The sequence below is a fragment of the Musa acuminata genome, chromosome BXJ3-8, assembly GCF_036884655.1.
Source record: "Musa acuminata AAA Group cultivar baxijiao chromosome BXJ3-8, Cavendish_Baxijiao_AAA, whole genome shotgun sequence".
Lineage (NCBI taxonomy): Eukaryota > Viridiplantae > Streptophyta > Magnoliopsida > Zingiberales > Musaceae > Musa > Musa acuminata.
Window position 1 is genome coordinate 39,356,920 of NC_088356.1, and position 16,452 is coordinate 39,373,371.

General features: G+C 38.9%; 1 protein-coding gene across 1 annotated transcript; it reads left to right on the forward strand.

Moving 5' to 3' along the window:
- The first annotated feature begins 1,187 nt into the window (after positions 1–1,187).
- LOC103994680 (protein RICE SALT SENSITIVE 3) lies at positions 1,188–5,502 on the forward strand. Its single transcript, XM_009415083.3, has 7 exons — positions 1,188–3,014; positions 3,137–3,187; positions 3,311–3,427; positions 3,773–3,878; positions 4,027–4,068; positions 4,182–4,238; positions 4,345–5,502. Exons 1-7 carry the CDS (start codon positions 2,878–2,880, stop codon positions 5,137–5,139), a joined length of 1,305 nt encoding a protein of 434 aa, XP_009413358.2. The 5' UTR covers positions 1,188–2,877; the 3' UTR covers positions 5,140–5,502.
- The last annotated feature ends 10,950 nt before the right edge of the window (positions 5,503–16,452 follow it).

A 16,452-nucleotide genomic window follows, 5' to 3' on the forward strand; every position in this document is an offset into this window, starting at 1 on the left:
CTGTTCTTTAGCTCTTGAGGGATCTTCTTCTTTCACCATTAATTATCACTATGCTTTCATGGTGCCATTGGTTGAGTGGTAACTCATTTGTTTAGGCACATGGTCTTCACAAAGCATGCATGATGGACAGGCTCCACTTTCAAGGAGCTACACCAGTCTTTGATGCCCATGAAAGGCCCTCTTCATCACTCTTTTTTACAATACAAAACCAATCTTTATAATGTTTAGGTATTATGTATTTATGCAATTATGTTAGGTTAATAGGTTGAAGGAAAAAAACACAGCCCAACACAAGTATCTCAACTTGTGGACATGCATGGCTTAATATACCATAATGCAGAGGAGACCTTTGGAATTGGTCTGTTTATGCAAAACCAGTAGTTTTATTCGAGCTGATCCCAAGTCACTTGTATTATTACATAGTTAATGTTCCTCGATTATATATATGTGGCATGCATTGATAGGTCACAACCAATTGTTTGTATGTATCATATTAGCATCATCTCCTTTTTCAAAGTGTTCAAGAATATATTTAGTAACATACAAGGAATGTCTTATAGTCTTATCAAGCATAGAGATTATTTTGAGGAAAGAGAAAAAATATCCTTTTTTTAAGGCCATAAAAGAATGATTTTACCATGATGTTAGGATCCTCCCTCCTGTCCTAGCATTTATGAGATTGGCATATCTTTGATAGCATATCTCAGCATTTATATAGGCTTGTGTGGAGTGCCAACTGGGTGAGTGTTGTTGGTAGATTGGTAGCAGAGGACTTGCTGACTACCCTCTCCCAGCCTGACAGGAACAAATCAAGTCCATCTCCTCTGTAAACAGCCTATTTGGAGGCAAGGAAGAAAGAGGGAAAAAAAGGGGTAAGTTATACATTTCAATGAAAATTAATGATCCAGCTTGAATCACAAACAAAAAAGAATATAGTGGTCCAAATCTGATCTCTCAGCTCATGTCTCTCATGGTCCTCCTCACCTCATACACTATCTTTACTCTACACTCCAGTGTGTCAGAATGAACAGGCATAAAATGATGGTGTTAATTCATTTATGCTGACAGATTACTAAACTTTGGCTGAGAAAAATACAGCAAGAATTGTGTCAAGTTATTATATCATTAAAATCACAAATAAACTGAAGTACTAAAGAAAGGGGCAAAAAAAGATTCCTCCTTGCTCACGGGTATTTTTCTGGGTACCAGCTATGCGGGATACGTACCCAACCCGGCGAATCTGACGGGGATCGGATTCGGACCGCCAGTCAACAATAATTAGGTGGGGCCCGGGACCGGGCCCAGAGACACGGACAAGAAGTCGGAATCAGCGTGGGCAGAGGGAAGAAGAGAGAGAGAGAGAGAGAGAGGTGGGCGGTCAATGCGGGGGGTGGAGCGAGGAGGGTTGTTTAGGTTGAGGATGTCGCGTGTAGAGGGCGCAGCGCCCCGCGATTCGTGCGCCCTCGCTTTCCCTTCGTCCCTCTTCCCCTTTCTTCTTCCTTGGTTGACTGCTCCGTCTCGGTTTGAGCCACGCACACCAGAGTTTGGTGGCCACTGTGTGTTGTTTCTGCGAGTGATGAGAGCTTAAGCCGCTCTCTCTCTCTGCTCCCTTTTGCTTTCTTTATGCCTCACGAGGCACCGCCCCACTGCCACAGCACGTGCGCACGTGAGTCCCCCTGATATTATACTGCCCTGCGGCCAGGGGCTCGCCGTGGATGCCGACCCTGAGCTGCACATTTGCCCCTGCTTTCGCGTACTAACACCATCCTCCCCCCCACCACCGAAACAGAGCTCAATGTAACAGCTGACATCTGCAGGCTGCAACAGCCAAGGTTGCTTAGGTAGTGCCAATTTTGTTCTCTTTCTTCTTTTTTGCAGATTTCTTTTCTTTTGGTTCCTCTTGCAGAGGAGACTGACGACAAGATTAACCGGGGGGAGGGGGGTTCTGCCAGCTGCAGTCACCTTGATCCTTGAGGAAATGTGCCAACCAGTCGACATATTGTTTGGCAGAATGCAAAATGTGGGCAGCATTTCTTGTTCGAAGATGCTACCGAGAGACTATTCAATGGTCTCCCTGTTGCCTCTTTACTGTCTACTCACGTGCGCTGTAAGGTGGAGATCTGATCATTTGTGGTGGCTGAATCTGGTATCGGATTGTATGACCAGGGTAATTCGAGCTGTTCTGCTGGAATTCTGTGCGGCGGTGGAAGTTTGATCCGTCCGCCATCCATGTTTCCTTGGATTGCGGGATGGCCATGGTTTGTGGACCAAGTGGAGCGGGAACGAAGCATGCATGCAGGTTCATGGCGAGCGTGAGCTGGGCAACTGTTGGCATCCCTCTCTCATCTCCGTCACCTGAACAAGCAACAGTGTTGTCAACTGCGCTCGAGGGTAGGTCTGTAATAGGAGTTAAAAAGTAACCCGAGGTTAAAAGAGACAGGACCAGCATGCCACATGACAAAGCAGCAAGGGAAAGAAGCTCACCCGTATCCTCCTCAACGTTGAACTGTTTTCTACTCCTCCCAAAAGTAATAGCCAGACACCAACAGCTCCAAAATCCCTCACTCTCTCTCTCTCTCTCTGCTCTTTTGTTAACAAACTTGGTCAGGCCACTGGGAAAGGTAGGAAAGCTGAGGTGGGGATGTGAGACCTCCTGCTGCAAAGAGAGAGTTGGAGAGAGACCAGAGAGAAAGAAAGCCGAGGGGCCCTGCCACTCCTCTTTACTTACCCAACCTTGGTGTGGGGTTTGGTTGCACTGTTGATCGAAGGTGTGATAGCATCATCGGAGCAAGTTCAAGGAGGGTGAAAGGGAAAAATAAGTATATATCAAACAAAGAGTGAGATAGAGATAGAGATAGAGATAGAAGGAAGAAAGAGATGGTGGGCTCAGGAGTGGGAGGAGATAGTAGAAGCAAGGAGGCCGTGGGCATGTTGGCTCTCCACGAGGCCCTCAGGAACGTCTGCCTCAACTCGGATTGGACTTACTCCGTCTTCTGGACCATCCGACCTCGCCCGTATCCCCTCCGCTCTCTCTCCCATCTTCTTCGATTCATCATCATCATCATCATCTCTTGGCTCCCCCTTCCCCCGACTCCTATTTCTTGAACTCTTTGTGATGTGTGGTTTGCTGCTGCAGGAGGTGTAGAGGAGGAAATGGCTGCAAGGTTGGGGACGACAATGGCAACCTGTGAGTCGTGTTCTTCACTCCACACCACCTCGTGTTGCTCTTTTGCAAAATAATTTAATTTAATTTTTTTTATTTTTGTTTTGTCTGATTCCCTTCTATTTGATTGCTTCCTTTGGCCTGCAGGATGTTGATGTGGGAGGATGGGTTCTGTAGGACAAGAGTGGATGATATCGATGGAGAAGACCAAGTGAGAAAGGCCTTCAGCAAGATGTCCATTCAGCTGTATAATTATGGAGAAGGGTGGGTACTGGGTAGGTGTTGTTATTATTTTCACAGAAAGGGACACTATAATTATTATCTTTCTCTTCATTTTGCCTGTGGTGTAATCCTTTGCCCAAATTTGTTTCTTTAGCCAGTACAAGTTAGTGCTAGTCTTTGTGTCCTCTATTTTGTTGTCATTGGTCTGGAAAAGGTAAAGAGCAGGAGGAGCAAAGGGAAATTAGGACGGGAAAGAGGGGAGTTGTTTTGCAACTTTTGCTTTTTTCACTTCTTCTTCTTCTTCTTCTTCTTCTTCTTCTTCATCTTCTCTCTAGCTCTAGCTCAGGCTTCAACCTTAATATGGTTTGATTGATTTGATTCGAACAGGCTGATGGGTAAGGTTGCTTCTGATAAGTGTCACAAATGGGTCTTCAAGGAACCTTCTGAATGCGAACCCAACATCGCCAACTACTGGCAGAGCTCCTTTGATGCTGTATGTACCCCTTGCCCCTGTGCCACTGTTTTGCTTTTTTGGTTTCTTCCTTCCTTTTGTTGAACGAGTGAAAGAAAGAGGTCCTGTAACACTAGTAGTGGATTCATATGCTAGCTTCTCTGTTCATGTTGTTTTCTGGTCATTGCAGCTTCCTCCTGAATGGAATGATCAATTTGCTTCTGGCATTCAGGCAAAACCCACACTCCCATTTCCACTCTTTTTTAATCCTGTTTTATTCACCTTCCGTTGCTGGTGCTGAGGTGAGTGATTCTGTGTTCTGATGTATTGATGTTCTGTGCACAGACTATAGCTGTGATTCAAGCTGGCCATGGGCTGCTACAGCTGGGTTCCTGCAACATTGTGAGTGGCAATGTTCTTCTTTCTGTTTGTGGACCAAGATGAACAGTCCCCAAGTGCTTCATATTGACATGCTCCTCCTCCATCCGTTTGTATGGATGTGTATCAGATACCTGAAGACCTGCATTTTGTGTTGAGGATGAGACACATGTTTGAGTCACTGGGTTACCAATCTGGCTTCTTCCTTTCCCAGCTGTTTTCCTCTTCCAGGAACAGCTCTCCATCACCATCTGCCCCGGTGAAGCAGATCCCAGCTCGGCCTCCGCCGCCGGTCTTCAACTGGAGCCACCCTCCACTCGCTTCCCCTGCTTACCACCCTTCGGCTCAAATGGGACTACCCAGCAACAAAGACGACACCCAGCTGTACCTCCTCCCTCCCTCCTCCGAAGCACAGATGGATGAGATGATGCCGGAGCAGGAATCCGACCTGAAATGGCCCAATGGACTGTCTTTCTTCACTGCTTTAACGGGAAGAACAGATGATGCCAAGCTACTGTTTGGTGCCGAGATGTTGGGACACCGACCACCACCTCATCAGCATCCTCTCATGACGGCTCGGAAGAATCTGACTGCAAGCTCTCCGGTCAGCATCTGTGGCAATGCGGATGAGTCGAAGGCCATCGAGGCTTCTGGCTTGCCGGGCCAGGGAAATATAGGCGATAGCGGCGCAGCACTCAGTGCCAGTAACACCGAGGATCTCTTGAGTTTGGAAAGCCATTCCGGCAAGGCTAGGAAGATGGAGAACAGCAAGTTCAAGAGGAGCTTCACATTACCCGCAAGAATGACTACCTCTTCTTCGTCGTCTTCGTTGGACCATCATCATGCATCAACACCACAGCCCATGGATTACAGGGGCTCGGAGGCCGGGATCTACCAAGACATCATGGAAACCTTCTTGGACTAATCCGAGATCAGGCCTAGTGTCTGTGGGAGGAGGTTGTAAGACAAGGGTTTGAACTAGTGATCATGTGGCTTACTCTCCTCTCAGGGGCTGGCTCTACTCCATCCTTGCTCCTACCGGTCTGCCATCAACTGCTTGTTCACCTGTATCGATATGCTGCGGATGATCTTCTGAAGGATTTTGTTTGCAGTAGTTTTAGAGTGATTTAGATGGACTTTAGGGTTGGATTGCAAATATAACTCTGCTAATGTTGTGCTCGGTTTCTTGGTGAGAATGAGAAATGTGTCTAGTTAATTAGCAGGAGTATGTTGTCTTGCTCTTTTTGTTTGGAAAATAAAGCAGCTGAGTCCTCCTCTTTCATATTTCCATGATTTAACTGCAAACAAGAAGCAGAAGGCCTCATACTGAATTAGATAACAGATGATGGCCACCATATATGCAACTTCTCTTGCTTCTGACATCTTTGCTCTTCTTGGAGAATATAAAAGGATGTTGAAGTAAACACCCCTTTTGCAAAGATCACAAGTATAGTGAGTTTTGCTGTCTAACAAGTGCTTAGAAGATTGGTTTATGCATGTTAGTCTTTTTTGCTATGACTATTTATACAAGTTCATTTGATGTGTAACGTATGATGTACAGCTTGGTCCACAACTAATATTGACCAGATCTTTGAGGATTCATCAATGGACTTGGTTTAGAATCTGTCAGCTGGTGCTTAGATAATTGGCTTTCACAATTCTCTATGCTAGGTTGCATATTTTGTCTGTTTGAATAGGCATTTGCTGTGAGCAGTATATGATGTATTATATGGGTAATTATATATTGTTTTTTATAGTTAACTATGATTAGTATTCCGATCCTTATATTTTAAAAAGTAGTATTGGGGTTTAAAATATTTAACCTTAATTCTTAATTTTATTATATTTTAAATTATAAATTATTAATTTTACTATATTTTAAATTATTAATTTTATATAAATTTTTCGTCACGATCGATTTCCTCTTCCCCAACTTGTGCGTCGCTCGATGCACCTACTGTTAATCTTGCTCGCCCGTCACACCTCCTTTTGTCATTGTTCACCACTTCTTCCTGATCGAAGGCAAAGAGATCGGTGGCTAATTGCTCCTCGTCCTCCTCAACGTCATCATTTTCATATTTGTAATCTTTTTTGTTGAGGCTCTCATCATCCTCATGATCAATGTTGGAAGTAAGGGTTTTGGAGGATGGGTGGAGGTAAGGGTCAAGATGATCTACTTGTAGAGGAGGAAGTTTGGCCAAAGGTGGAGGGCATGGTTGGGGTGGAGGTGGGCGAGGAGCTTGCGCTTGATGTGAAGGAACTGGTATCGCATGTTATGGATCTTGACGGAGATATCCCGTCGAGACCAACAGAAGGGGAAGGCCACGAGGGTCGCGAAGGTGGTGGGTAGTGTTCACTCGATCCGTGATCGATTATAACTTCTTCTCCCGCGTACAAAGTCTGGCAAGGAGGGCACCCCCTAATAGCGACGACAGCAGGGTCGCGTGCTCCAGATCAGCATCGCCTCCTCCTCTCTCCACTTCTTTCGCTTCATCGTCGGTAAGATTGGGTTGATCAAGGTGCTGCCTCAAAGAGTGCTGACTATGGTGAAATGATAACTCCCCTCACCTCTATAGGAAAATTTATGAGCGACATCACAAGCGCAATAGAAGAACAAAAGGAAAAATCCTAAATTTTCATAAAAAAGTTTCATCATCATGCGAAGATTGGTGCGCAAAAACTTACGGAACTAAAAATCACGTAGTTATGTTACCCAAGGAGATCATATATTCCTGAATTTCTACAGATCTGTGGGAGAGGATGAAGGAGGTCAACTATCCTCTGTAGTAATGATCTACACGGTAGGGGCTGCGAAGATGCTCCTTGAATCGCAGCCCAAATCTTCACACACCCCAAATAAGGGCTGTTGGCTGAGGAGGAAAAGGGAAGAGGAAAGTAAGAGGTGGTAGTAAAAAAGGCCTAGCTTATGGCCCTTTGATTCCCTCCTATTTATAGAGGCCCCCTATCAACATAACCCTAATGGATCCTGTCCTATTGGGTATTGATCTTCATCCAACTACCTAAGCTTATTAGATTGGATCTCAACCCTATAATATCTCATTGGCTCTTATTGGATCTCATCCATAAGATCTAATAATAAAAAGGCATATTGGATATCCGATAAGATAGGGACTCTAGCGGATATCTCATATTTGAATCTCTACTCGTCGTAGCACCTACCATATGTGTGACCCTCTAGGCTCAATATCGAGCTGGTCGTGAGTCATATCTGTCAGAATTCCTTCCGGCTCACTGAATTATTATCTCCATAATAATTCACTCGACTCATAGGCATACTAGGCCACTACGCCGTAGTCCCCAGACGATACAAGAAAATCCAATCCATTGGACTTATATGTTCTCAGTTACCATATATTTATAGTCCCTTATTCATCTAATATCTCAAAGATTGTATATTGGGCATTGTGTTGTCAGACCTATATGGTTTCTACTACAGTCTCGCTCTAATCGGATTCTCTTGAAGAACTCTTTCTCTCTCAATCCGAATGACTCTAGCTAGGGATTTGTCTGAGTAAGAACACATATGATATTTCTCTCATGACACCGAGAGCAGATGATCATCTATCGACACTCAATAACCCTCGTAAGGTTGGCTACCACTCTCGATAACCGACTGTGCTAAATCTGAAACTTCTAGACTTATAAGTTCGGTATCAAACAGTGAAGTACTCATACAGGACATCTTTAGTGTCTCAAGTCTAAGGACCAGATACACTATTGAGATGACAGAATCATTATTTAACAATGAGATATCATCAACCATTTAACATTTTATGAGCGGATCAATTAGTGAACTCATTCTCCAATGAGACCAGCTATGCGACTAACAGCTTTCATCATATGGATAGGTATATAGTATACCAGTTTGTTCAGTTATCTTCGATGTCCCTCTCGAGTAACTTATGACTGAGATTCTTTAGGATCTGTGTTTAAAGATGAATCGGTCTCATTATCATGATCTCATCATGATCTGATTCCTATTGCATAGATCCATTGATATCACAATATATATATATATATATATATATATATAATATCCATTGATATCACAATATATATATATATAATAAGAATAATAATAATAATATAAAGTGAGAAAAATATAATAATAATAATGATAAAAAAGAGTGTGTCATGTCACACGTACTATCATTCATGTGATTGACTTGCAGAGCACCTATGATTAGCAGCCTCAACTGCACCACTCTTGGAGGTTTTTTTGGGAGCATCAAAACCTTAAATTCGGATTAGGATCAAGAGCACTAAGAGGGGGGGGGGGGGGGGGGGGGTGCGCGGGTGGGTGATTTAGTGCAGCGGAAAACCTTCTACGAAAAATAAAAACTGCGTTCGTTCGTTAAAAGTGATTTTGGTAAGAAAGCTGATTCGTAAATCACTTTAACTTTTGTTTAAGCGAGATGCAGCAAAGATATAAATGCAATTTGCAGTTATGATTCTAATCAGATAGTAGGCGCAAATTGAAATATGATATTCGTACGAAAAAACTGATTTACGTCTAAATGCTGATTCGTAAATCACTTGATTAAGCAAGATACAGTTTAAGCAAGGATATAAAGGTAGTTTGCAGTTATGATAGAAATCAAAACGTAAACGCAAACAGAAATATGATGATCGTACGATAAAACTGATTTACGTCTAAACGTCGATTTGGAAAGTGTAAAGCTTGAAACCCGATCGTATATGCGTAGAAAGCAGTAAGCTTTACAGGAGGTTTGTAGTAAAGATAATATGTTCAAAGTAAATGCAAACCGAGATTTAGAGTGGTTCGGTAAATCTTGACCTACTCCACTTTTGGCTTCCTCCACCGACGAGGTCACCGACGTCAACTAGAGGCCTTCCTTCAATAGGCGAAGGCCAACCAACCATTTACAGTTTTACTCCTTTTGACGGGCTTAGGAGACAACCCTTACAGAATTTTCTCTCCTCTTTTTAAAACTCAGAACTTGGAAGAAAAGAGGGAGAAGAACTTTTGGCCTTTACAACAATTTTGAGCTCTAAAAATCACAGAACAAGATCAGGATTTCGGTGTATCAGTACTGAATGGGTGGGGTATTTATAGGCCCCAACCCAGTTTGAATTTGGAGCTCAAAACTATCAATTCCCGGAATTCTGGGATCTGGCGATTGCACCTCCTGACTGGAGCGGTTGCACCGCCTGGCAGAGCTCGAAGACTGAGCCTCTGGGCGGTGCCACCTCCTGTCAGGGGCGGTTACACCTCCTGCTAGAGCTCGAAGACCGAGCTCAGGCGGTGCCACCTCCTGACTGAGGCGGTTGCACCGCTCAGCCAGAGCTCGGAGACCGAGCCCAAGCGGTGCCACCTCTTGTCAGGGGAGGTTGCACCGCCCAGTCTCGCTCGGAGACTGAGCCCAGGCGGTGCCACCTCCTGGCTTGGGCGGTTCAACCGCCTGGTAGAAATCAGGGTCCGAATGGGTTGATCCATTTGGCCCAATTTGGGTTTTTCAGGGGCCCAATTGCCCCAAGATTAAGTTAATGGGATCACCTCCCATTTTCAACTTAATCATTGTGCTAACTATGATATTTCCTAAGACATTTACTGCAACTTGCTCCGGTGCGTCAATCGCTTCTTCCGACGAGCTTCCGGCGAACTTCCGTCGATCATCCGATGAACCCTCAGTGATGCTCCTGCGGACTTCCGGCAAACTCCTGGACTTGCAACGATCCACTTGGCGAGTTCCGACGAGCTTCTTTGGCAAGCTTATGGACTACTCGGATTTGTTCCCGCAGAACCTCCGACGACTGTCCGAACTTCCGTCGAACTCTCGAACTCCCAATGTGATCATTGTCTTGACTCCAGCGCAACTCCTGCTGCACATCTTACTTTCATCGTAGTTAATCATGCACACTTATCTCAACATATAGATTAGACAACAAATGACAATTGACTTCATCATCAAAATCCGAGATTCAACAAATCAATGGTTTTAATCATTGTGATAGATAATTGTAACTCTATAACTGATGGTCATGGCCATGTAGGGAAGGTTATATAAAATTAATAATGTAAAAATAGTAAAATTATTTTTTTTTTCTTTCCATTTGTGCCCCTTTTGCACCACGTGCACCTTCTTCCGTTGATGAAGTTAACAACAAAAGAATAATTGGGGTTAAATATTTCACTTTTAAGTGTAAGGGACTCCAATACTACTTTTTAAAGTATAGGGATCAAGATCCTAATCATAGTTAACTATAGGGGATAATATATAATTACCCCTTATTATAATTTGCCAAATTGACAAGGTTTATATTTCTTTGATGTCTTAAGCATATGCTATACACTCAGCACTCTTGAGTTTTCGACGAAGGATTAATTGATTAGTTTTTGCTCTCAACGAAGAAGAGAGTTTTCACTCTATTTGCTCGGGAAGTTGTCGGACAAGTCTATTATGATCTCTTATGGGGGCTTTAGATCATTAAATTTGGCTTATTTTCTTACTTAATCTTTAATCAGATTTGTTAGAATATTTGGGATCATACATGTATAATTAAATGTGTTAAGTCATTATTTTGATTAGCTAAAAATAAAGTGACCTAATTAAAATAAAATTATTTGGCTAAGAGGCATAATTATCATAAAAATTAATTGTGTAGATACCATCAATAATATTTCTAACTTAGTGATTAGATAAATTAGAAATATTAAACATCCTAGGGCATAACTATAGATACAATTATGAATATAAATAGGGTTATAGTCCTCTGTTGCAATATTAAATTCAAATTCTCTTCACCTGTCAAAGAGAAATTAAAAGGTTATTAAGGATACTCTGCAATTGGAAAGCCAATTGATTGGTTAATTCGGTAAATACTCTGATGGATTCATCAAATATGCTTCTGTATTAATGTGTTTCATAATTATTGTAGGATTTCAAGTATATTATTGTGGATGTAATAAGTTTTATGAAAACATTCTAAAATTTAGTTTTAGGTCTATAAAGCATGTTTGATCCATATTTGTTGTGTTAAATTACCAACAATGAATAACATAACATTGGTATCAAAGCCATCCAACAATAATTACTGAACATCTAGGCTTATTTTTCACATATTTTTATGATATTTTGGTAGTATTTTAGCATGATTTAGTTCTATCATCGTCGAGGAAGACGATGGTTTTATGTAATTACATTGCAACGTGCTTCACGGTCTATCGTGCCTTAGCACTATAATGCATAAATCTTCTTGTTGTAGTGTATCCTTAGTTTATTTTTTAAAATGTTTCTTCAATGCCTTTTTCTAAAAACATTGCTCGTTGCAACGCCTTTGGATTTTCTCATTAATTAAATTCATATAAATTTAATTAATAATAATTAGTTTATGCATAATATTGGTTCTATAAAATTATTTGTTGACATAAATTGAATAGTGTATATACCCTAAATATTTGAGTCAACAAATTAAGGTCAAGCTAATTTGACTAATATGGTTCAAATTTAATTAATGATTATATAGTTGTTTAATGTTAGATTAAGTAATTTGATGCATGAGTCACCAAAGTGATCTCTCATGAGTGACATTTCTCATGAAAATATATTAAATGTAGTGTGAATTTATATCCATGCACTAATTACTCGACCCAAAAGAAGGTTAACGACTGATAAGATTTTATACACACTTGTAATGGTAAACATGTAACCATTATAAAATTATACATATGAATGATAAATCAATCCAAAGATGAATTCAATGTTTGATCATTACAATAAGACTATCACTAACAATTAATATTGAAGTCCAAAGACAAGATATAAATGTTGCATTTGGTATCTTAAGATGAGTTATATCATTATTTGAATTTACTTAAGTATAATTTATGGTTGTATATTATTCTCTGGCTATAATATCTGCTAACCTCAATTTAGTACCGAAATGGAATCAACTTTAAGGATTGGAAGGAAAACATTTTGATCGTTATAGGCTGCATAGATATGGACCTTGCACTAAGGGAAGACCAACCCGCTTCTCTTATGAAAACTAGTACTCTTGATGAAAGGAGACTATATAAGAAGTGAGACAGGTCTAATCGCATAAGTATCATAATCATTAAGCATGATATTTCGGTGGCTTTTAGGAGTACAATATCCAAAGGGATTATTAAGGCCAAATATTTTCTTACCTAAATAGAAAATGTGTTTTCTTAAAAATGATAAGGCGGAAACAAGTACTATGCTTTAGAGCTTGATTTCCATGAGGTACAATGACAAAGGAAATATAAAGGAGTACATTGAAGATGTTTAATATTGCTTCAAAGCATTAAAGCTTGACTTATCAGAGGACTTACTTGTCCATTTAATTCTTATATCTCTCCTTGCATAATTTAGTTAGTTTAAGGTCAGTTATAATTGTCAAAAGGACAAATGATCTCTTAATGAGCTCTGAGCTCATTTCATATTGTGTGCAAGAAGAGGAAAGGTTGAAGCAAGAAGAGATTGAAGGTGCTAACTTGGTTAGCACTTGTAAGGATAAGGGCAAGAAAAGAAAATACAAATACTAAAAGAATGAGACTGATAAGGGTCCAACAAAAAAAAAAAAAAAGGCTAATACTTGTTTCTTCTATAAGAAATCTAGGCATTTAAAGAAGGATTGTACCAAATATCATGCTTGGTGTGCTAAAAAGGGTATGTTCCTTTTTTTGGTTTATTTTGAAGTCAATTTAACTTTAGTACCTAGAAACACTTGGTGATTAGACTTCGGTGCAATTACTAACATTAGTGTTTCAATGCAAGGTTACCTAAGATGCCAAAGGGCCAATGATGTTAAGAGATGCATTTATGTGGGGATGAAAAATCGATGGATATGGAAGCTATAGATACATTTAAATTGTTATTGTGTATTGGATACTATTTAGATTTAAAAGATAATTTTGTTGTACCATCATTTAGATGAAATTTAATTTCTGTTTCTTATTTGGACAAATCTTATTATTCTTATTCATTTGGAAACAATCAGTTTATTTTGTCTTTAAATTCAAATGTGATTAGAATTGGTTCATTTATGACTTATGACAATCTATATTTACTTGATACTATAGCATTCTATCATGAATCCATGAATGCAGAATTGCGAGGTACTAAACGTAAAATTAAAAATTCGAGTGTATTATGACACAAACGGTTAGGTCACATCTCTAGATATAGAGTTGAAAGACTTATGTCAGAAGGGAATCTTGATCCCATTGATTTATCATATTTAAATGTTTGTGTTAAATGTATAAAAGGTAAACAAATCAAATCTAAAAGATCAAGTGCATATAGAGCTACAAATGTTTTAGAATTGATGCATACTAATATTTGTGAGTCATTTCCTATACCTTTATAGAATGATCAACAATACTTTATATCATTTATAGACGATTACTCTAGATATGGATACTTGTATCTAATATATGAAAAGTCCCGATATTTAGATATGTTCAAATCATTTAAAGCTGAAGTTGAAAACCAACTCAGCAAAAGGATAAAAAGCATTAGATCTGACTGTGGAGGGGAATTTTACGATAGAAATGATAGCTCAAGTGAACAACTTCCAAGACCATTTGCTCTATACCTAGAGGAGTATGGAATTGTCCTTCTATATACAATGTTAGGGTCACTTAGCATGAATAGTATAACTGAAAGATGAAACCATACACTTAAGGACATGGTAAGAAGTATGATTCCTCTATTTAATTTGCCAGAGTTACTCTAAGGAGAACAATAAAGACTGCAGCTTACATTCATAATAGAGTACCAACTAAAGCAACTGCAAAAACACCTTATAAGTTTTGGACTGGGAGAAAGCCTAGTCTAAAGCACTTTCATATATGGGGTTATTTAGTTGAGGCAAGGCCTTACAAGCCTAATGAAAAGGAATTGGAATCCCAAACAGCGAGTAGTTACTTTCTTAGTTATTCTAACCGATCTAAGGGGTATAAATTTTATGATCTCAAATCAAAAAATATTTTTGAGATGGGAATTGTTACATTCTTTGAGGATATTGAGTTTGGGGGGAGAAATAAGCTTAAAGACTTTACCTTTGAGGAAGAATTGGTTCAATCTAATCTAATTCATATAGTTGGTATTGATGTGATAAATTTAGTACCTCAAAAGTATATAATCATTTCAGCTCCCATATAGTATAAGGAAATTGTTCATAAAGAACAAACTCAACATCCACAAGAACCCCTACCACAAGAGTTAGCACCTTTGCGAAGATCCACTAGAGAAAGGAGGAGTGTCCTTTCGGATGATTATATGGTATTTCTCTAAAAACATGAATAAAGTAGTGGTATGATGGAAGATGATCCAATCAACTTCCGTAAAGCTATGGAGGATTCCAATTCGGATGAGTAGATTGAAGCAATGAATCGGGAGTATAAGTCTATGCAAGACAATAAAGTTTGAACTTATCATATTACCAGAAGGTGTGAAACTCATTGGTTGTAAACAGATTTCTAAAATCAATAGGGATTCTAATGGTAATGTGGAGAGGCATAAGATACGTCTTGTGGCAAAGTGTAATACTAAAAAAAAATGATTGACTTTAAAGAGACATTCTCTCTAGTTTCAACGAATGACTCTTTTAGGACAATTTTGGCTCTAGTTGTACATTTTGATTTGAAGTTTCATCATATGCATGTAAAAATAATATTTCTCAATGGAAACATTGGTGAAATAATTTATATGGTATAATAAAAAGCTTTGTGTTAGGAGACCTAAAGAAAATGATTTGTAAATTTATAAAATCCATCTATGTGCTAAAATAGGTATCTCGTCAATGGTATCATAAATTTCACCAAATAATTCTCTAATTTGGTTTTGAGGTGAATGCTGTTGATGATTATGTGCATCACAAGTTCAATGGGAGCAAATTCATTTTTCTGATATTGTATGTGGATAACATTCCGGTTGCCACAAATGATATAAGCATATTGTATATAACCAAGATATTTCTATCAAGAAATTTTGAAATGAAAGATATTGGTGACACTTTTTTTATATTAGGAATCCAAATACATCGAAATAGATCTCGAGTATTCTAGGATTATCACAAAAGAGCTATATCGATAAGGTACTCAAAAGGTTTAGCATGCAGGATTACAAATTAGGAGACACCTCTATCGCAACGGGAGACAAGTTCAGTCTCAATCAGTGCTCTAAAGGAAATATAGAAAGAAATGCAAAAGATTCCCTATGCATCAGTTGTAGTGAGTTTAATGCATGCATAGGTTTATACGCGTCTAGATATAGTGTACATTGTTGAAGTGTTAGATAGATATTTAAACAATCTTGGAATAGATTTGGAAGGTAGCTAAAAGAGTCATGAGATATTTAAAAGGAACAAAATGTCATATGCTCAGATCAAATTATTTGGAGATCATTGGGTATTCTGACTCCAATTTTGTTGGATGCCAAGATATCAGGAAATTATTGGGCTACAATTATATGTTGGCTGGTGGGCCGATTTCTTGGCGTAGTGCCAAGAAATCTCTTATTAATTCTTTCACCATGGTAACAAAATTTGTAGTATATTTTGAGGTATCCAATCATGAAATTTGACTAAGAAAATTTGTCATAGGGCTGCAAATAGTACAAGGGGTTAAAAGATTGCTAAAGATATATTATGATAATAAATTAACTATTTTATACTCCAACAATAATAGGAGCTCGACTAAGTCAAAGCACATTGACATCAAGTTCCTAGTTGTGAAAGAAAGGGTGTAAAGTTAACAAATTTTCATATAACACTTAGGGACAAACTTTATATTAGTAGATTCTCTCACAAAAGGTATACCACCTAAGGTCTTTCATAAGTATATTGCTCATATGTGTATTAGAATTTGAGAAAATTTCAGATTAGTAGGAGTTTATCATATATTTATTGTATGTTCTATGCCGGATTTTATATTTATATAGATATTTTCTGATAAAAAATAAACTTCAGTTTATTATATTTTATACATTATAACTATTAAAGTTATTAATGATTTCATAAAGATAAAGTTGGATCAGTTGAAAATTGACATATACATATCACATTTATGTAATTTTCATGCTACATATTTCATAATTGATCTATGTCATTTGGTTATGTGAATATTAGTAATCATTGATGTGTTTAGCTATAATTAATAAAACAAAGATCGCTTTAGTCCTATACTAATATGGCTAATGGATAAGATTATTTTGTATGTCTTGTTTAA

Bases quoted from the DNA above. Each gene is read 5' to 3' on its own strand.
- LOC103994680 (XM_009415083.3), top strand. From the start codon at position 2,878: ATGGTGGGCTCAGGAGTGGGAGGAGATAGTAGAAGCAAGGAGGCCGTG. The intron at 3,879-4,026 runs GTATGTACCCCT...TGGTCATTGCAG, and splicing joins GGCAGAGCTCCTTTGATGCT to CTTCCTCCTGAATGGAATGA. The intron at 4,239-4,344 runs GTGAGTGGCAAT...GATGTGTATCAG, and splicing joins AGCTGGGTTCCTGCAACATT to ATACCTGAAGACCTGCATTT.